We start from the raw sequence: 22,878 nt of genomic DNA on the forward strand, positions 1-22,878 counted from the left end.
TACTATTAGCAACAAATTAAATAGTGTTGACGCAAATGGTATATTATTGTCATTGATACTTTCCCGCCACCCAACGTGCGCAAGGAGAAACTTACCACCAAGGTATTTGTGACGATTTATTAGCGACCCCATGTTTGTCGTCATTGATTCAAATTTTTTTGAACATTAGCAACGATTTTGAGCAACAACATATATGTCGTTGCTAAAGATGACTTATTAGCAACAACATTTATGTTGTTGCTAAAAATGTCGTTGCTACAGGCCAAATTTCTTGTAGTGATATCACTGATCACAGCCACATCAACTACAAAATCCTCACGCGCGAAACAACAAACATCAAAATTACCCTTAATGCTACCAGCACAAGGAGGAAGCCAAAGGGAAGGCAGAGTTGCTTCAAGCCAAGCATCACATACAGTGCAAGCCCAAGGTGCAGGAAATCTGCTTGATTGCTTTATCCGGGGAAGGTTGAAGACCTTCATGGATCAGCTTATTCCTGGCCATCCAAATAAAATCCAAGGTGAGAGCTGCAAATAATTGGAATCTCTTAAACTCAAATTTTAGAATAGCAAGAGACACCACAGGAGAATAATAAGCTAAAATCCAATTTGAAATGGGTCTTGAAACAAAACCAATTGTCAGATTTTACCTTAATACTCTTAACATCTTACCATTTATCATTGTATAATTTGAAGGCAGTGATTAACTAATTAAAGCGTTGTCAAATTGTTTAAGATTATATACATGACAAAATCACTCTTAATTAAAAAAAAAAAAAAAAAAAATGCCCTATACCCCCGGCTGGCCTTAGCCGTGGGGCTGGCCTTGGGTTCACGAGCCTGATGCATTTTTGTCGCGCCTTATATAACATATTTGTTGTAGATGCTACTTGCTAGTAATAGTTTTGATATTTTTCATTTATTTATTTTTTTAATTATTATTATTAGTCTAGATTATGCGTCCCATTGACCTGATATTGACCATGTTAGAAGTGCTGTGATGTCCAATTGGCCAGGATCTTAATTGAGATCAAATGATCAATCATTGCCTCCAAAGACCTCCCAAGATAGACCACGCGGTTGAGTCCGTTTGCTCCGAGCACAAGGGGCCCAAGGGCCACGTTGACTGGACCTTTCGGTTCCTCCTCAATCACACCCCGATGATCAAAGAAGAAAAGCTGGGCCCATTTGATAAAATCCAAGTCCAATAAAAGATTTGGGCCTGAAAACCCATTAGTTTTTTTACCTGGGCTTTAAATCAGTTAAAAAGACCCACCGGACCCACCTCTGAGTGACGAACCGTCATGACCCATAGACCCTCAAATGTCTGTCGGCCCTGACGAAATACAGATGAATGCGGTACAGATTCAAACAAAACATTTTCCCGCGCAAACAGGGGTGTCAAGTTGGCGCCGCCCTATTTGAAAAACGATAAAAACGCGGTTCAACGTGGACCACGTGTAAGAACACCCCCCACTCATGCTTAGCTGTCATCTATCCCCACCGCACGATCAAACCGACTCAGCTTCCTCCAATTCCCCTCTCTCTGTGCCACCGCCTTCGGGGCCACGATTCGAATTTCAAATATTTTCAAAACTTTAAAGTTTGTATATAAATCGTTGCTATTCTCTATATTCCTATTTTCCAGTCACAGCTATTCACCGTAGTAATTTCTCTTTGGGAGGTTAGCAAAGGTTTGAGACCGTGATCGGACGGCTGGGAATGGAGGTGGACGAGAGATCTGAGGACGGCTGCACGACGCCGAAGAGCAGGGAGTTCCAGATCCCGGCCATCTGCGCTTGCCCTCCGCCGCCGAAGAAAAAATCGGTAAGTGGAAGGGTCCGGGACCCACCGAAGAACGGGTATTTCCAACCGCCTGATCTTGACGCTCTGTTCACTGTATTTGCTTCCTAGAAGACAAGTCTGGGCTTAGCGAGAGAGAGAGAGAGAGTATTTGATTTCGTATATACGAGTAGTATTTGTTAGGACGTGAAATTCCTTGTTTTGTTGCAAATCGTAGCAAATTGTTTTCTCAGATTGTTACACTAAATGATTAATTCGTTACATTTCCTTGGAAAATGCTATGCGATCTTATGTTTTCCTATATTTGTTCCCGAATAAATTATGCGATTCCTTCCTTTTTTTGTGTGTATTTTGTGGTTATGTCCATTCGAATAAGGTAGCAGGAATGTATGTGTATCTGTGCATGAAAGCTGAGTGGAATCAGCTTGCACGCACATGAGGGTCTTGATTTATCAAATATATTCTTATTGGTGGCAGCTTGGAAGTCAAAGAATTGTCCTTTTGACCAAAACGACATGCCATTTGTTTTGGCTATTTCTTGGGAGAGGAAGGGATGGCCTGGATTGAAATATCCTGCAATTTGCTGGAGCTGCGTCATAAGAGTTAAATGGCTCGCCACTCCGAAAACATGCTAGGTGGTTGGACTGCCTTCAAAGGAGGCGGTCAACCACCTCAAATTATGTTGGGCGACCGAAATGTTTTTAAAAGGGTTGGCCAAAATCATCCTCTCATTTTGAGGGAGTAGTCGGCCACCTTTAAATAGCCTGAACGTAGTTTGACCACCTCAAAACAAGCATTTGGGGGCGGTTGAATGCTCACTACCCCAAAGCATGCTGTGTGGTTGGACTACCTCCAATATATTTGGGTGGTCAAAACGTCTTCAATAGATTGGCCGACTACCCTCTCACTTTGACGAAGTAGTTGGTCACTTTCAAAACAAGCTGAGGGTAATCAGACCATCCTGATATATATGTTTTTATTTATTTATTTATTTTTTTGCTCTTATTGATGTGGCTCGTTTTATTCTTATTGGTGACAGCTTGGAAGTCAAGGACTTGTCATTTTGACCAAAATCACATGCCATTTGTTTTGACTAGTTGTTGGTAAAGGGAGGGACGGCCTAGATTGAGGAAAGGGGAGGGGAATGGGAATTTTAAGCATTTGGGGGCGATTGAAGGCTCATCACTCTAAAACATATTAGGGTCTTTTTAGGATAAATAGTGATTTAACATGGTATCAGAGCCAAAGGTCTTGAGTTTGAACTTTAATTCTGTTATTTACCTTCCATTTCTATTAAAATATTCCACGCGTTGCGTTTCACCTATTAAAAAGTAGTTTGAGCCCACACGTGAGAGAGAGTATTAAAATATTGATTAAAGAATTAAATTTACCTATTCCTATCGACTTAAATTTTTAGAACAAATGATGATTTAACAATTAAACCGCCTCTAAACATGTTGGAGTGGTTGAAATGTCCTCAACAGTTGGCTGACCACTCTCTTACCTTGACGGAGTGGTCAGCCACCTTCAAAGTAAGCTGAGGATAGAATTGCAAGGTATCTCATATCGCCTTATTCGCCTAGGAATTCAATGACTTGTTGAACACTGTTTGAGTTACCAACTTGTATTATGATTTATTCCAACCTGGATGGAATAATGGCATGCGAAGTTGTTGGCTCATTGTGTATTGTTGTTTTGTCACCTGGTCAGCATCCAAGGGGACATCAAAAAAGGAGAAAAAAGAGACTGAATTGAATACCTTTTTTGGGCCATATATATGATTAAAATATTATTCAGCCTACTGTGTGTGTGTATATATATATATATTGGGCTAAGCCCAGAATACCATCCTTTTCAACTAAAAGTAGGGAACTTTAATAGGCATACAGCAGCTTTGTGACCTAATCTACCTGGAGTTAATAGCAAAGCTATAAATGTCACTATGTTGCGTATTTTCTAAAAGAGATAATGTCACCAGAGTGCAGAGTAGTTGTTACTTGGATTTCACTGTTCATATTAGTTTTTAATTTTTTTTGGGGGGTCCTCTGTGGTTTCCTAATCACCCAAAATTTGACAAGTAAGTTTTGATCAATTAGGTGCACTTGAGCTTTTCTAATCACAAACTCTTTCATTGCACGGGTCTATCTTTTATATATACAATACATATATTCTCCTTTCTATGGTTTCCTGACCACCAAATTTGACAAGTTTGACCAATAAATCGATGCATTCCCCAAGCATTAGGTGGACATGAGCTTTTATATTCACAAACCTTTTCATTGCATGGGTCTACAGGATGACTTCTCAACCCATGGTATAAGCTTTATGAGCGGCAGATATATATCATTTTCATAACTGGCCAGATCGGGTGGTGCATCGGTCATTCGCTCCCTTCCTACGAGTTGGCACTTGGCAGAAATTTATTTGACCACCTAGACCAGCACATCCAACGGCTGTCTTCTAGTTTCGTCGACGTCTAATATTTTTCAAGTTTGAATTCAGTTTTATAAGCCTAATTAAGGGAGCATATAAATTAATAGAAACCCTCAGAATAATGAGAATGCATGATCCTCTTATGCCATGCATTTTTGCAGCTGAAAATTTTGATGTATGGATTGAAGTCATGAAATTTTATGTTTGCTTTGGTGAAATCTTATGATCGATCATATGGTTTAATGTCTAGCAGAATCGATCTATATATTCCTTGGTTTCAAAGACACAACAGTTGTTCAGAAGCCAATGGATTTCAAATGAAGGGAAGTAGGAAATACTCATGATTAATTTCCTTGGGCTACTACGGTAAGAGGGGCACTACAACTACCCTGCTCCTTCAATAAGCTACAATCTCATAAGCCATTAGCAAATTACATCCTCAAATTTAATGTAAATTAAGTATATAGAAAACTTATCCATGAGCACAAAAAGTAAAATATTTGTTTAAGTGTGTCAGAATATAAGTTAAATGATTAAATTCATTTCTTTCTATTAGCTTAAGCTTTTAGGATAAGTAGTGATTTAACATGGTTATTAGAGCAGATCGATAATATCTTCAGTTCGAATCATGTCTCCTTTATTTACCTCTCATTTCAATTAAATATTTTACGTGTTGGGCCTTATTTATTAAAAGAAAGTTTGAGCTCATACGTGAGGATTATCAGCTTAAGCTTTTGAGATAAATGGTAATTTAACAAAATGGATTTTTGTTGTTACTGTGCACAACAATGATGAATAATATGAAACGGAAGAGAGAGAGAGAGAGAGAGAGAGAGAGAGAGAGAGAAAATCAAGACACAATTTACGTGGTTCGGCAATGCGCCTACGTCCACATGAGTGCGGTTATATTCAATAATGATTTAGGTTACAGCATAATATATTTATAACAAAACTCTACTGTACGGACAGATATGAAAAACCTCAAAATACTCTTATCACTATACTGGTACTCTCGTATTACTCTCTATGCCCAAAAGAATACGAGCCACCTATTCCAACAGTTTTTTATTTTGGACGTACGACTTCAGTCTTATGTGGCATTGTTTTGATCATATATAGATAGGACTTTTTCAATTTTGGTGTTGATGGGCATTTTTTTTTTTTTTTTGGTGGGCTTGTATCAATTTTGCAATGCAAGTAAAATGAATCTAGATGGCATTGACATGTCTTTGGCACGATTAATTCTAGAGAGTGATTGAAACAATGACAAAGTTGCGACATATAGTACTTGTTCAATTAATTGACTTTTTAACTACATAGGATAATTTTACAATCCAAAATTGTACATCAATTTCGTTTATTACCCAGAGGTAATCGAATTTAATTATTATAGATGGCACAGGGAGATTTTTACTTCACCAACACTCTAAAATTCAGCTTGACCAACACCTATGGCCGAGAGAAGGCCATGACAGTACTATGAAGCCCCCCCATGAAAACTCCATCTTCTATTCGATGGCCACCTAATTTCTCTATATAATAAGCCTCGAGCTCCAAGGCTATTCGCAACAACCACAAACAAGAGAGCTAGAGATGAGTTCCTCCATTAATTTTCCTTCGTTTGCTTCAATGGCTGCTCTGCTATTTGGTTTCTGTGTATTATCGTCGACATTGCCAGAACTTGCAATGGGGTTAACGAGGAACTACACATTCAACGTACATTACTAATTTAAGCTGGAAAATTTTATTTATTTATTTATTTATTCTCCTCCAATTAACTTAATTTTTCCGTTCTTCCTTAAATGTAAGATCAACTACCTCAACGTCACGAGGTTGTGCCATACGAGGAGCATTCTCAGTGTCAACGGAAAGTTTCCGGGGCCGCCGTTGGTGGCAAGGGAGGGCGATCGTGTCATTGTTAAGGTGGTTAATCATGTCACAAACAACGTCACCATACATTGGTATGCACATAATTATGCTGCTTACATTAATTAATTATTAGTGCACAATTATATATGTAATAATATTGCAGGCATGGAGTTCGGCAGCTTAGAAGCGCGTGGGCTGATGGGCCAGCTTATGTTACGCAGTGTCCTATACAGACTGGGCAGACGTACACATACAACTTCACGGTCAGTGGACAAAGAGGAACTCTCTTATGGCATGCACACATCTCGTGGCTAAGATCTTCTATTTATGGGGCCATCATCATCCTCCCAAGGCGCAATGAATCTTACCCCTTTCAGAAACCCTACGCCGAAAAGTCCATCATTTTTGGTAATTAATTATTATAGTTTATAACCAGCTAGCTAGGTAGCATGCATGCATGCATCATGATTCATGCATGCATGTGATCAGAAACAAATAGACAATCGATCGAACTTCTTTTGTACAACGTAACACAAATTGTTTTTGCGTGGTTTTGGGATTACACAGGAGAGTGGTTTAACGTGGATCCAGAGGCTGTGATTACCCAGGCTCTCCAGACAGGAGCAGGTCCCAACGTTTCTGATGCATACACCATCAATGGTCTTCCGGGCCCATTGTACAACTGCTCTTCTAAAGGTACAAGCACAACAACTACCAAGAGAAAGGTCGCCAAATAGAAACGAGTCACCATGCAACCTTTTTTCTTTTTTCTTTTTTCTTTTTTTAAAAAAAATATAAAAATTGTGTTATAATATAAATTAAAAGAAAAACTTCACTCAATATAACAACCCACCTCCAACTACACATTATTGTCTGTTTTTGGCTTTTCCAGACCAGACTTTTCAAGAGGTCACCCATTTTCATGGTTTTAAAACGCATTGTGTTAAGAAATATCCAAATATATATATAAGCACATACTCATTCTCATACCTAGGCAATGTAAGACATCACAATCACCCCCTCTTGAGACCTAGCATCTTCGCTGATGACCTTCATAGGATTATCTAATTCTTGGCGTCCCATCAAATGCCCACTAGCAACGGTTCTTATAGGCTTGTGCACGTTCTCCCATTTTAGGTTGGGTAATGACTCTAATACTATTTGTAATGACCCAAATAATGACCTACTCTAACAATACAATATTGTCTGCTTTTGGCTCCTTCAAACTAGGCTTTTCAAAAAATCACCCATCTTGGTACTACTCTCGCATAAGCACGATTAACTGTGAATTTTGATGGGTTTATAAGCACATACACATTCTTGTACCTAAGCAATATGAGACGTCACACTTAACCTCTGAATTGTCGTCATTTATACAATTATCTATTAAACTTAAAAACTCTCGATTCAGTGTATTAAACTTGCAGGTTTTTCGAAATGGCCGTTGATTTAAGATTGACAGGGCTAAAAGTCATCTTAAGACATAAATTAAATAATTATTTCTTACGTACCCGCTTTGGTTTTTGCAGACACATACAAGCTAAAGGTGGAGCCAGGGAAGACGTATCTGCTACGCCTGATCAACGCTGCACTCAACGACGAGCTTTTCGTCAGTATCGCCAACCACAGCCTCACCGTGGTTGAAGCGGACGCTGTGTACGTTAAACCTTTCGAAACGGACACGCTCCTCATCGCCCCAGGCCAAACCACAAACGTTCTCCTCAAAACCAAGCCCAACTACCCCAATGCCACTTTCCTCATCGCCACTAGTCCCTACTTCACCGGCCTTGGCACCTTTGACAACTCCTCCGTCGCCGGAATCCTCCAATACAAGCACCCATCACATAAATCTTCCAATAAAAACCTTACGCTTCATAGACCAACCTTCCCCGCCATCAATGCCACAAACTTCGTCGCAAACTTCACCAAAAAATTCCGTAGCTTGGCCAATCCCAACTACACCGCCAGCGTTCCTCAAACCGTGGACAAGAAATTTTTCTTCGTTATCGGGCTCGGGACTTTCCCTTGTCCTACAAACACCACCTGTCAAGGACCCAGTAACACCACAAAATTCGCCACTTCGATTAACAACGTGTCGTTTAATCTCCCGTCGGTGGCTTTACTCCAAGCCCACTTTTTTGGACAGTCTAACGGCGTTTACACTACTGATTTTCCGACAACGCCACCGGTGACGTTTAACTATACGGGAACGCCGCCCAATAATACTAACGTGAGCAATGGCACGCGTGTTGTGGTGTTGCCGTTCAACGCAAGTGTGGAGGTGATATTGCAGGGCACTAGCATTCTTGGTGGTGAGAGTCACCCTCTCCATCTGCACGGCTACAATTTCTTTGTTGTTGGACAGGGTTTCGGAAACTATGATCCAAACAAGGACCCTGGTAGCTTCAATCTAGTCGACCCAGTTGAGAGGAACACGGCCGGCATTCCGGCCGGTGGCTGGCTCGCTATTCGCTTCTTGGCGGACAACCCAGGTCTGTTATATGCTTTTATTTTTTATTTTTTATTATTTTTAGTGGTTATCATGGGTACGTATTTTAGCCCCAACAAAGCTTTTGGATACCGTTCAAAGTGTCCCCTCCACATAAGTCGGGTAATGCTCGACATTTCGCCGGCGGGTTTAGTCCCAAAGAATTATTTGCACTAAAGAATGTCAAATCTTACTAATACTTAATAAGTCAGCACGACCGAATAACTTAGTATTATACCAAATTGAAATTTTTTACCGTTATTTAATTTCTACACTTTTTTTTTTTTCTTTTTTTTTTTTTTTTGTGAATATCTCTATATATACAACTCGATCTGATCATATGCCTAGCTCCTTAACTATAGATATATCGTACTCATAAAAATTGATAACATATATTTTTTTTTCTTGACGTGTCTACAGGGGTGTGGTTTATGCATTGCCATCTAGATGTCCACACGAGCTGGGGGCTAAGGATGGCGTGGATTGTCTTGGATGGGCCAGAGCCGAATCAGAAGTTACCACCGCCACCGTCCGATCTTCCAACGTGCTAACTTGATGACCGATTGTTGGTCCGGACCGGCGGATATGCATTGCATTTTTTTCTTTTCTTTCCCGAGTGGTTTTGTTTTATTTTTCAATTTTCATTAATAATTGTTTTTTGATGATCAAATACTTTCCGATTGTTTTTCACCTTTGGTTGAGAGAGATCAAAGGGGCTCTCATGAGATTGATAATAAATATTAATTAATGATCTTCTTCTATTGTCCCTTTTTAAGTTAATAAGTATATTGTTAAATATTGTATTAAAAAATAGAATATTAAAGAGAGAGAGGGAGAGAGCACGTATGAGCTACGTATTTACCATCTTTACCATATTAAAGTTTAGCTTTCTCTTTGTAATGAAAAAATGAATAGTGAATAAGAAATCTTAAACTAAACCCTAAATACATAAAGAAATAAATCATCTTAGAATAATATCAATTATTCTTATCAAGTATGATTATGCATTGATAACCAAATGTTTTCTCATTGTTTTTTTTTTTTTTAATTTATTTATTATTTTTTGGTTGAGAGAGAGAGAGAGAGAGAGAGAGAGAGGAGATCGAGGAACTTAATTCATGATTGGGATTGGTTGATTAAACTAATGTGCAGCTTTCAGTGTTAATTTCAAGTACCAAAGTAGTTCATACTACAATATCTTTGATGTTCATCCGATAGTTACAAGCTATTTGCTTCTAAATAAAGTTGATTTGATTACTTAGTTCTGAAATAAGCGAGTACTCATCTGGCCTCTCTTTAACATGATTGCACATTTGAGACATAATGATAATAGTTTAAGGAAAAAAAATGCAAAAAAGGACACAAGTGGATGGTGCAAGACCATTCACGAGATTGGAACTTAATTAATCAAAACATAATTAGATTTGACGACTTTTTCTCATCTTCAATATAGATGGTTATGAATAGCACTCATGACTGTAATTTCTTGGTTAAAAGCAAGAAAACTACATTTCATATCTATAATAAATAAATAAATATCAGTACTGCTATATATATATATATATTTATCATACAATTGTTCGACATTATTATTGACATGGCACTCTAAATCAACCGTTGAATTTTTTTATTATTTAATAATGATTAATCTAATGGTTCGTTGGGAATGCCACGTTAGCGTTGTAGGATATAATTATATTTCTCAATAATAATAATAATAATAAAGGAAAAAGACACTTTGCCTCCCTGATTTATCCACGGTCTGGCAATATACCAAAATTTAGATATGACCCCCTCCAAACTTGCCAACGCGTGGCAAAAAATACAATCCGTCCATTCGCTCGTCTATTTGGACGGAAAATCGGTCACATGAGTTGCACGTGACCGTTTAAGACATATCTCCTACCCAAAATACCCCCGCCTCATCCAGCCTTTATCCCTTGCGCTCGTGTCTTTTTCCCTTTGTTTTTTATTAGTCCCGTGCGTGCATTTGGTCCCCACTCCCCAGTTTTCGTAGCCATTTTTCTCATCTCCTTCACCAACAGCTCTGCAAGAACTAGGGTTTTCAGAGTGGGCTTCCAGTTTTCGACATTGCTGACTTGTTTTCGTACCATTCCTCGAATATGCAACCATCGGGCACTGCTTCAACGGACTCGGAGTCTTCAAGGAGTGGGGCAACTTTGAATGCAAAGCGGCTATGTTATTGCGGGGCACCGGCCTGTACGTTAACCTCTTACACCGAACGAAATTTCAGTATAAGATTTATAAAATGCAAGAAGTACTAGGTAATTTAAGGTTTAGATGTTTTAGTGCATATTTTATACTGGGTATGTCGCATTTATGGTGCATTTAGGTATTTTAATGCTGGGTATGTCGTATATTGCATATTAATTTGAAAAAAATTTATGGAGCCTGACATTTGAGGAAATAATGTTTGAACCTTTCGGTGTTGTAAGCTCAGGTATGAGTTGATTATATAATGATAGTCCAGTAAAAGTACAGTTTGTGTGTGTTGAAATTTGAGTACCTTTTTGAGTTTAATTTTTTTTTTGTGTAATGATCAATTTTTTTTTTTTTTTTTTTTGAGAGTTGAAGAAATTTGAGTACATCCGAGGAAATTTATGTGTGGGTTGATTATATAAGCTCGGGTATGTGGGTTGAAATTTGAGTACCTTTTGTGGATATTTTCTTTTTATCTTTTATCTTTTTCTTTTTTTTTTCTGGTTTTTTTTTTTTTTTTTTGGTGTTGTAGATTAATCGGGCTTGTTATTTTTGGGAGTGGGTTGATCCCAAAATGTGTTCACATGGAGAGAGGGTGGTACATCGTTTGCAGGAATGACATATAAGTTTGATTCAAGAAGCTGTACGATGTCGTGCAATGGTGGAAACTGAAGTTGAAAAGTTGAAAGTGAAGATGGAGACAGAAGAAGCCGAACGATGTCAATTTGTAGTTGAAGCAGAAGTTGCAAAGTCGAGGGCAAATATGGAGTGTGAAATTGCCGCCCTTCGTAAAGAAATTGAGATTTAGGAGATCAAATACAAAGCATTGAAGAAGATTTATAATACAGTAATTGTATGTACATGGATATTGATAATTGTGTATTTGTTTATGGCTGGATCAGAATCGAAAGGTGTGTTCGATTCCAGACGTTATCGTATGTTGTTACCATGAAGACAATGATGCTTTTGTTTAGGGTTTAGGGTGATGTGTTTATGGTGATGTTTAGGGTGGCTTAGTTTAGTACATATAATCCATTTTTTGTATGTGTTTATGGTGATGTGTTTATGTTGATGTTTACGGTGGTTTTGTTTTGTAAACATCATCCATTTTTTTTGTATGTGTTTATGATGTTGTTTGCGTAGACAAATTTGTATGGAATGCATGCTGGGAGCTAAAATGGACAAACTGAATGCACCAATTATGTAAGGCTTAAATTAATAAGCAAATAACCAAATCTGTCAACATATATTCACTTGTAGTTGCAATTTTTTGTATCATAAATTTCACAAAAAATGCATAAACAAATATGTCCACAAAAGTGTTTTAAGACATGCATACCAAAACCTGTCCAAATCTGTTCAAACATGCATAAACAAATCTGTCCAAAAATAATCAAAATGGTTGAAAGTTTTTCTTTGTATCAAAAATTGCACCAAAAGTGTCCAAACATGCATACCAAAACCTGTCCAAATCTGTTCAAACATGCATAAACAAATCTGTCAAAAAATAATCAAAATGGTTGAAAAAAAATTTGGTATCAAAAATTGCACCAAAAGTGTCCAAACATGCATACCAAAACCTGTCCAAAAATCTGTCCAACATGAATCCAAAACCACTATCATTACCAAGCATACATGACCATCTACATAAACAACATTTCAACATTTGCAAGTCAAACTTACATGATCCAAATCTGTCCAAGTCTATCCAAACATTAAATATGTCCATAAACTACTTCACACAAACCAGAAGTCCAACACCGGTCACATACAAACTTCCCAAAAAAATTACAGTCCAAAAAACATTACAGTTCAAAAAACAAACCATTACACCATCGGTCATATACCAATCATTACATTCCAAAAAATAAAAAGCATGTCAAAAAAAAAAAAAAAAAAAAAAAAATCAATGCTTCCATCTTGGCCTTTTCTTTTTCTGCTTTGACTCCATAATCTGTAATCCTTTTTCAATGGAATGTACCATCCTTTTTCCTTTAGCCGCTGTTGAGGATGTTGCCACTACACCACTGTCAGCAACTTGTGGGGTTCTTGGAGTCAATCCAACTACTTTCCTTCCTGTGTCTCCAGCAGCCATAGACCTAGCAGTCAGGTCAATAAAAACAGAAGGTTGAGGATAAATTGGAACTGTCCGAAACATGTTCTTGATTCTGTTAGACTCTCTCCTGGGTGGTGGTCTGGGTGCTGTCGGTTGCCTGTTTCAGCTTGGCAATCTAAGTCTAATAAGGTCACTTTCCTGCCATAAGTTTAGTCCAAAGAAGATTGATAAATAAGCTGGTAGGTAGGATGCATTTTAAATACGAAACTAAAGTAAGATAAGTACCAAATTTCTCTCAACTGTTGCAGTAGGTGGGGCAATGGGTTGCTGTGTATCACCGGTAATTGTCCTTAAACTCTTCTAAGAACCAAAACACATGTGATTAATCACTATCATCCCCAAGTAATTAAATGAATTTTAGGTCAAAAATTGAATCCTACATACTTTTTTGGTTGATGGTTGTGCACCACCCTTTCGATTGTTGGTTGCTGCTAGTGCCCCCCCTTTCGACTATTGGTTGCTGCTTGTGCGCCTACCCTTGTACTACTGCTATATCTAATGCTTTGGGTCTGAAGGCCAACATCAATAACACATTAAATAATGAAGCTGCAAATCAAATAACACATCAAATATAATATAAACATATTGCTTAGTGAAACTAACACTTGGTGTGGGTGGAGTAGGTAAATGAACTTCTGTTGCGGGTTGCCTATAATTAGATGCTTGCTCCTTCTTCTTTGGACAAGTCCTGGTGTTGTGTCCAACCACCTTGCAAAGCCCACACCTACCCTTCAATCCAAACTTTCTCATCCTATAAGGATTCTGAGGAACTCTCGACTCATCAGGACCTCTTACTCTAGCCTTCTGAGGTCTGCCTAGCATCAATCTTGATCTTGGCTGATCCAAAACATCATGCTCAGTCTGTATCCACTGTTCCTCACTAGGCATTGGATATATGAGTGGAGCATAGGCCTTTTTGTATGTCTCAATGCTATAGCATGGATCCACATAATCCTCCGGGTGATGTCCATGAAAGGTTATGGCAGAATGTGCATATACACTTGGGATCCCAGTCATCTGCCACCTCCTGCAGCCACATTTTCTATTTCGGATATCAACAACATATTGCCTACTTCCTTCCTCCACTTCAAACATACCATCGCCAGAATAACAGGAAAGGCAGTCCGATGCCGCTTCACCAACGGCCTCAAGCTTTTCAACAATTCTAGGGCACAGCTTACCTTTCAATTTGCTGATGCCATCTCTTTTCAGTTGGTACCTTCTCATGAGTTGCTTCCTAATCATCTCAAGCATTGTCAAAATAGGCTTGTCACGAGCCTTCAAAATATATGAATTGAAGCATTCGGAGATATTGTTGACAATGAGGTCACATTTGGGAGATTCGTTGAACCATGCTTGTGACCATCCACTGGGGTCAACCTTGTCTAGGTAGTCAAAGGCATCAGGACCGATTCTCTTAATTTCTTCCATATGTATTCTGAAGTCAATCTCAGTGTAAGACAATGCTGCCTTCCACAACAATTCCTTCAAGGCCACCCCCGAAACCCATTATCTTGAAAGTTGGCATATAAATGCCGTACACATATTCGATGATCTGCCATTGGAATAATAGTATCAAAACTTGGAATAAGACCCTGCATCATTCCAATGTACAAAAGGGTAAGTTTACATGTAGAAAAAAAAAAAACAGGGAATCATAATATATAAAACTATGTAACTAATTAATTTAACTAACCTTTTGCCGATCAGAAATGATTGTAGGAGAAGTGTGCCTCTCATGTGAACCAAGATCTGAAACTAGGTACTCCAAAAATCAAGTCCAACTATCTTTTGTCTTAGATTCTACAATGGCAATTGCAATTGGGTACATGTTGTTGTTGCCATCTCGACTAACCGCAGCCAATAATATTCCCTTGTAAGGTCCTTTCAAAAAGCATCCGTCTAGACCTATGACAGGCCTACAACCTTCCAAGAACCCTTTCTTTATGGATGCAAGGGACATGTAGAGTCTATGAAACTTAGTAGGCAAATTAGGGTTTGTTTTTTCAACCTTAATCATTACACAACTGCTCGGGTTAGTACGCCTTAAAGTCTCATAGTAATCCCATAGCCTGTCATACTGCTCATCCAAACAACCGTACAACATCTTCCCTGCCTTCTTCCTACCTCTATACATTTGAGTCCTACTTACTTCAACATTCCATTTCCTCTTCACTTCATCTTGTATCACTTGCAGTGGCATGTCCGATTGAATTTTAAACTTATCATATAGTTTATCTGATATCCACCTCGAATTGACAATTGAGCTCTTGTATACTCAAGAACAAGTATGTTTAGGTCTTAAGGACCTCAATTCAAATGATGCCTCAGTCGCCATCTGTCTACCGTAAACTCTATACTCACAAGATGGATCTCTACATACTGCTACACACTTTGCTCTTTCATTTTTCACAAACTTTATGTCCTTTCCCCTTCTAACATTGTACTGCTTAACAGCTTCTCTAAAAAGCTGTATGCTAGAGAACTTCATTTTAAGCTTCAATTTTGGATTGCCTAGGTCAATTTCCTAGAACTCCACACCATGGTGAGATGAAATCTCACCATCCTCATTTTCACTAACAGTTGGTGACAATAGAATGTCACTTCTACCAATGTCAGAGTTTCTTTCATCAACCTCAACATCTTCAAATGATGTCATTTTGATGTTACCAGATGGCCCACTCTCGCCATTACCATCATCCAAAATATCCCCACTCTCACCCCCACCCTCTACATCAGCACTATCATCACCATCCCCGACCCCATTCCCATTCCCATTCTCATCCCCATCCTCTTGATCACCCTCCACACCCTCATCCGTTTCTGGCATTGTTGGGGGGCCAACATTATCTACCAGACAATCAAAAACATCTTCATCATCACTTATTTTATCATCCCACCATGTATCATTATAATTAACCCTACCTCCATCATCTCCCTCTTCATCATTTTCTCAATCTTCCCCATCCCCACCTACATTACTTTGGAAAGAAACAATATAAAGCTCTACAACGGAGTATCCACATGTTTGGCAACCAAATAAGCCACATCATAATCCAAGGAAACTAGTTGTAAACCATCCACTAGATTTTTGGTAGGGTCCCTAACGTAAATCAAATCACTTGGACTGTACCCATGTTGTCCCAAAATAGACTCAATCAAGACAAATGTCATATTATCCGGATCCACATGTTCTGGATGAACATCCACTTGACCCCCCACATAAATACATCCACATTTTCTGTCAAACCTACCCCCATAGTTTATCTCAAACACTAACTTCATCCTACACATGCACACAACAAAATACATTATTAATGGAACAAGGGGACCACTATAATAAATAAGCCACTGCAACTAATATACACAACACATGTCAATAGCATCAGGGCCCAATATACAGTACAATATCAAAATAATGCTCCAACATTAGTACAACATGAAAATAATTCTCATTTACTAAAAACCCAATGTGATAATTAGCACTTACACAGTATTTGTACAATTCATCCATGTAATGTGATATATATATATAGAAAATGTGAGACTTAACTTTTTCGGGGTGTTGCAATCTCAAAGAAAATTCTGTCATTGATATTTTGTAATCTCAAAGACTTAACTTGTGGGATATGTTCGTTAATGTGTTTTGGGAGAATTTTTTTGTTTTTGATATGAAAAAGTGTCTGATATAACAGAAATCTGAAAAGTCTTTATGCATTTTTAGGAATTTTTGAATTGTCAAATTTAGGTATTTGGCTTAGGAACAAAAAACAAAAGACAAAAAGCACAAATACAAACAAACATGACCTTAGTGGCTGTCTCAAAAATGGAGATTACATGCCACACGTAGGGACATTAAATTCACAACTAGGTTATAAAAATGTCTGGAACCATATTAGATTTTTGACAATTGAACTTTCCTGATGATTAATAGGATACAATTAATTAATTAGAGCATTTCTCTAAATGAGGCACTGTATGGTTAGCAATTTAAAATATCTTTCTTCCTCAGGAAAACCCCAATTTCTAAGATTCCAAGTTTAGGAAAGTTAGACAAGTGCAAAACGATTAACCAAACAATTCAAGTCCTTGTTGGATTTCATAGAATTAGATTAGTCTTGGAATTCTAAACTTGTGGAACCCAAAGGTGTAGCATCTACTTATTAATTAATGTTATTGGCAATATTGGGATAATTAGAGTCCATTTGGCCTTGTGATTTTGTAGGCTAAAAGTACATTTTTAGACAAAATGACGAAAATCGTCTCGTTTTTTAGAACATGAAAAAATCTATGTTTTTAAATTGTAAGGGGGTATACTTTTGAAAATGCGCTATTTTAAATGCAAACTACTATAAAGTAGATGCTATAAAGTAGCATATAAAGTAGCATCCATACATCACTGCATATAAACCCCAAAATCCCAACAAACCATAGTGCAAAGCAAACTTAGCCAAAAAATTACAGATCGGGATCACTTTATTCTGATCACTGTCTCAGTCCAAGCATACCAAAATATTGAAAAAATGACATATCGGGACCACCATAAATGAATATAAACCCATGGACCAAAACCCCCAAATCCCGACAAACCCTAACATTTTTTTATACCCAAATCGCAGTCAATTTATGTATAAAAACATGAGACTTAACAAACAACATTAACAAAAACCCCCAAATCCGACAACCATTAACTAACAAAAACCCTCAAATCCGAAAGCCTAGATTAACAAAACCCCCCAAATCGCCTACAAAAAAAAAATACTTTAACCATTTAAAAAAAGGCACTAACCTTTATTGAACGCCTTTTGGAGTTGATAGGTTCCGAAAGATCTCCCGTTGTCAGTGTGGAGTTTGGCGACAAAGTCTCGGTGGGTTAGCCTTCGTGTAGAACGTTCGACAGTGCTAAGTGGGGACCAAATGCACACATGAGACAAAGGGAAAAAGACACGAGCGCACGGGATAAAGGCTGGATGAGGTGGGGGTATTTTGGGTAGGAGATATGTCTTAAACGGTCACGTGCAACGCAGTGACCGATTTTCCGTCCAAATAGACGAGCGAATGGACTGATTGTATTTTTTGCCACGCGTTGTCAAGTTCAGGGGGTCATATCTAAATTTTGGTACATTGGAGAGTATATTGTCAGATCGTGGATAAATCAGGGGGGCAAAGTGTATTTTTTCCTAATAAAAATTATCTTCAATTTATTAGATTCCTAGTTATATTATTAGTTCTAGCCCTTTCTTCATACGTTCGATTGTAAGTCTTGACTAGCTAGGAATGTGAATCCTGATCCATTAAGATTGTAAGTCCTACTGTTTCTCTATTTATTAATCCTAGTTTACAAAGGTATATTTTATTGTCTGATCCCCCAAGAGAAAAATCCTTCTTCTCCCTTGAATTCGAACCCAAAAAAAAAAAAAAAACACGAATACAACTACTCACATTAATATATGCAAGTTTAAGATTCGAAAAAAAAATGATTACTCAAATTAACATATGCAAATAAGATTAAGATCTAGGATACACCTAGAGTGGGAATTGAAAGGGAAAAGCTAAATAGAGCTGTCTCACATTTTCTTTTTCATTGGATCGGAATGATCAGAAATAACAAGCTATTTTTGTTACATGCTCACATCAATCACATACAACAGAAATCAATATATACATTTAGCTACTCATTTTAAAGTCACTATTACTAATTTACTACAGCATAAGCTCGGAAAAGTACTGCTCGAATTCTTGATCAATTGTTGGTTTCCTATTGTCTGATTGAGCATCTGCATACAAAATGATGAAATTATTTCGATCTCCACCCAGTAAATGATAACATAAAAATCTAACAAATTACATATAAATAATAGAAAGAATGATTTACAGGAAGATTGAATGTTCTAAGCCCCTATGCACATGAACATCACAGATATATATATATTATGCTCCTATTCTCACATATACATCTCCCATCCAATTCTAGATTACCTTGGTTTACACTCCATCTTCCGGATGAAAGAACAAACATATTTGGGTTAACCCCATTGGAGCAGGGAATATCTTCAAGTTCCTTATCTGTACACTGTTCAATGCGGTCGTTTCCGTATTCTGAGCAAGTGTAATCCACTTCGTTACAGAATTCTAGGAGCTGCTCCTCAAGATTCTTAAATGCTTGTAGTCCATCAAGATGGGGAGGAGGATGCTCACCAATCAGCGATGCCAGTTTGTCTTTGCGGGATCCAAAAGAGGAGTGGGCATGCTTAGAGCTACTGCTGTCACTATTAACAGATGAAGTGGAAGGCTTATCGAATAGAGATGTTTTTGGGTACTGTAGTGGGAGATTAGCTTCATACGAAGACATCACAGAGTCAGAATCTCCACCAAAACTATTGCTATCTTTCATTGATTCAGTTTCTGACTCATGCTCCACCGTTGCTCCCTCTGTTTTTCCAGTTATTATGGGTGGAAATATGCTCTCCAGTTCAGGATTTCTTTCAAACACAGAGACATGTTCAGAAGCAAAGCTGCGATTCCAGCATTTGTGCTTTCGTATAGGCAAATCCAATTGCCCTGCCTGCAATTTTCTTTTCTTGTTCAAGTCGGCAATGTTGTTGCCGAGCCCTTTATTGACATGGAAACTGAAGAGTAATATGGAAATATTTAAGAAGCTCAAAACTACTACGGAAATGTATATAAGGAAATAAAAAATGACTGATAAAATATAAATATTGCAATATTTATGTCAAAAATTTTAAGGTAATGCACATAACATAACCACCTTTCATCTTCCTAGCTCAAAATGCAGAGAGAAATATGAAGCTCAAATTTTCTTAATTGTATTTATCCCCATCTTTGGTTTGGGAACTACACAAAAAAAGATGCTTGAAAAATCCAGTCGAAACAATCACCACGGTCCACATATGAACCACAAAACACTGGACTGGAATTAATTGTGATACTCCTTAATGTCAAGAGCCTTTAGTTTTAAGCACCAAGAAGCTCATTGGCAGAAAATCCGAGACAAGAACACAAATTTTAACAGTATTTAAACCGAAAAACAGAATAAAAAACATTATCCTCACTTCATATGGCAAAAAATCTCCCTGCCGCCTCCTCCCTCCCCGAATTTTCTTTGTCTATGTCTATTAGTAGTCAGTATAGCCCCGCTTAGTAATACAACCTAAACCAATTCCTTCTTCCGAAACTTTTAACCTAACATATCTTGTCCATAGTAACATGGTTTCTCAAGTAAATTCTTCTATGATAGGTTATGCTTATACTCGCCAAAAAAGCAAACCAATATTAATCAACCCAGAAGCTACTAAATATGAGAGAATTTAAATCACAATGTACATAAACGGCCTGGCAACCATAGGGCACATAAGCAATCAAAACTGCACCTTCTAATAATAGTTTTCCCAGGGGCAATGATTCCCAAGCACGAGCTCGCGGTTTTTTCTGTTTTGGCCTAAACATAAGATTGAATCTTGCTCCAAAACATCAAATTTTGGTGTTACCATTTAGGACCAGATATGCAGGGGTTGAGGCAGTTAGAAGAGACATGGCAATTGGCAAACCAGTAAAATATGTTACCTGGAAATTTCCCCCAAAAAATGCTAATTCCGTTTTCAGGGCTTCACTAGATTCTGTTTTCTCCTCAAGAGAAATGAAATGCTAAAAATCAGCACTTTCCCACAAAAGCCTTGCCATTTCCTTAAAATGTGTTTTCGTGGATACAATTTTCTTAAGAAAAGAACAAAGCATGCCCTATGTATATATCTAGCAGGCGAGTCATCATAAAAAGAACAACAACTAGTTGGGTCCTTCATCCTTGCTGGAACACCCTACAGAAGGAAAATATTAAACCCCATAAACTCTCTATCCTGGAACTAAGTTTAAGGAGTAATAGACAAGTAGCGGATCCAACAAAGAGATCCAATAATCTCTACCCATAATTACTTCCTTAATCCAACTAGTTACTTCCTATTTGGTAAAAAGGTGTCCATTAAACACAACCAAGATAATTACAGACTCCAAATTTCGCAACTTTCGGCCGATTTTCAACAAAAGTAAACACATAAACAAGCTGGAACCGAATCAGAAAGCCTCATCAACTAAAAATATGAACTAACTTCAACTAAAAAAAAAAAAAAAAAGGCAAGAGCTTTCGATGATCAAAATTCAAAAGGCCATGAACAAAAAAAGGGGAAAAAAATTGAGAACCCGGAAACCTGACCTGTGAATCTCAGATGGGTTCTGGCTAGTTTCGTTCATCTCGACCCAGAAAAGGAGAGCCAATTAACGAGCTTCAGAGGAGTCAGTAAAACCCATGTAGAGCTTTCTCTTTGAGGATATCCGAGAATAATAATATAATTTCACTCTCTCTATCATGATTTCATCTTCCTCTCTTTGTCGCTTTCGTTTTTTAACTTTGCTGTTGGATTGGAACTCTATGCGGCTCTATAGCGCGTTAGGTTCACGATATTTGTTGTATAGAGGCATCTGGTATTTCAGTTGGCTGGTTGTGCAGTTGGCCGTTCAATTGAAGCGCGTTTCACTTATGTCTCGAGGGCGCGTGAATTCATGCTGACATGGATTGCACCATCTCTCTTCCACGTGATTTGGCGCCAGATTAGTTACTTTTGCGGGCCTCACTGTTGGAAGTTCTCACATGCTTTTCTAGTTTTCTTTATTCAAGACGATCAACTTTAGATCTTCAATTTGTTTGGACTCGATTGTTATTTGATAAATTTTGTCATAAATAGGATATGGTCTTCAAAAAATTTTGTTGGGGTTTTTTTGGGGATAAATCTCGTAACTTATCTTTTAAATTTTGAAGCTCTTCATGCTTACCAAAAGATCAGGATGGTTTGGATTTTCGGCTTATGAAGAATATTAATTTATCTCTCGTCACGAAGCGGGGTTGGAAGCTTCTCTCTGATCATGACAGTCTTTGGGTTTCTCTTTTCAACAGAAAATATGTCAAGTATGGTAATCTTTTAACCTGTCCCCCGACATTTGGTTCTTTTATTTGGAATGATATTAAAGCTATTGTTTTTCTCTTAACTTTTGGTGCTTGCTATATTCCTCATTTTTCCTGTCAGTTATTTGTTTGGTTTTCCCCATGGATCCCAACCTTATCCAATTTTAAGCCTATTGCTCATGACCCTTCTTTTCCTAATCATTACCCTTTGTCAGTTGCGAATCTCATTTGTCCTTTAACTCGTACTTGGAATATGCATATGCTTCATTTTCTGTTTAATCCAGCTACTGTCTTGGAAATTTTGAATATCAGAATTCGTGACAACATAGATTCTCTTCTTTGGACTCCTTCTTCATCGAGTGTTTTCACTACGAAATCTGCTCATCACCTTCTCACCTCAGATTGTCATTCGACCTTTTCCCCTCTCCCTCCTGCTACCTGGAAAGCGCTTTGGAAACTTAAACTGAATCATAGACTGTTGTTACATTTATTTTTTACATGTCCAATTGCTCGGGTGATTTGGAGGAATTTTTTTGGCCTTTGGATAGCCTTGCTCTTCGTATTGATTCTTTGTCTGATTGGTTGTCTATAATTCTGCATCCGGAAACTATTGGGATTCCTATTTCAGATTCACATCTGTTTCAGACTTTTTGCTTCTATTGCTTGTGATCAAATTTGGTTTGCCAGAAATAAAGCTATTCATGAGGATTTAATTCCAAATGCTTTAGATATCTCTGCTAGTATTAACAGGATTGCCAAGAACCATCATTCATCTTGGAACAATAAGCTTGTTCCTCATCAAGCTGTTTGGACAAATTCTGCCTTTTTACAAGATTAATTATGATACAGCTATTCGCCCTTCTTTCTTGGCTCAAGCTGTGGTATGTAATGATTCTACAGGTTCTATTATTCAGTGCTCTACTATTATTAGTCCGCCATGTTAAGCTATTATGGGTGAGGCTACTGCAGCTTTATT

At 37.8% G+C, this 22,878-nt stretch overlaps 3 protein-coding genes across 3 annotated transcripts; 2 read left to right on the top strand and 1 right to left on the bottom strand.

Annotated features, from left to right (window-relative positions):
* Positions 1 to 1,582: 1,582 nt before the first annotated feature.
* On the top strand, positions 1,583 to 2,147 carry LOC133873988 (cyclin-dependent protein kinase inhibitor SMR4). Its single transcript, XM_062311806.1, has one exon. It carries the CDS (start codon positions 1,722 to 1,724, stop codon positions 1,911 to 1,913), a length of 192 nt encoding a protein of 63 aa, XP_062167790.1. The 5' UTR covers positions 1,583 to 1,721; the 3' UTR covers positions 1,914 to 2,147.
* Positions 2,148 to 5,789: 3,642 nt separating this feature from the next.
* On the top strand, positions 5,790 to 9,353 carry LOC133873571 (laccase-17-like). The gene is made up of 6 exons (XM_062311300.1): positions 5,790 to 5,951; positions 6,045 to 6,196; positions 6,268 to 6,512; positions 6,672 to 6,800; positions 7,634 to 8,596; positions 9,013 to 9,353. The coding sequence occupies exons 1-6, from the start codon at positions 5,829 to 5,831 to the stop codon at positions 9,141 to 9,143; spliced, it is 1,743 nt and encodes a 580-aa protein (XP_062167284.1). The 5' UTR covers positions 5,790 to 5,828; the 3' UTR covers positions 9,144 to 9,353.
* A 9,119-nt stretch (positions 9,354 to 18,472) lies between these two features.
* LOC133874303 (protein FAR-RED ELONGATED HYPOCOTYL 1) lies at positions 18,473 to 21,286 on the bottom strand. Its single transcript, XM_062312193.1, has 3 exons — positions 21,156 to 21,286; positions 18,908 to 19,557; positions 18,473 to 18,705 (listed from the first exon to the last, which is right to left on the bottom strand). The coding sequence occupies exons 1-3, from the start codon at positions 21,191 to 21,193 to the stop codon at positions 18,632 to 18,634; spliced, it is 762 nt and encodes a 253-aa protein (XP_062168177.1). The 5' UTR covers positions 21,194 to 21,286; the 3' UTR covers positions 18,473 to 18,631.
* Between the last annotated feature and the right edge of the window lie 1,592 nt (positions 21,287 to 22,878).

The sequence above is a fragment of the Alnus glutinosa genome, chromosome 7, assembly GCF_958979055.1.
Source record: "Alnus glutinosa chromosome 7, dhAlnGlut1.1, whole genome shotgun sequence".
Classification (NCBI taxonomy): Eukaryota; Viridiplantae; Streptophyta; class Magnoliopsida; order Fagales; family Betulaceae; genus Alnus; species Alnus glutinosa.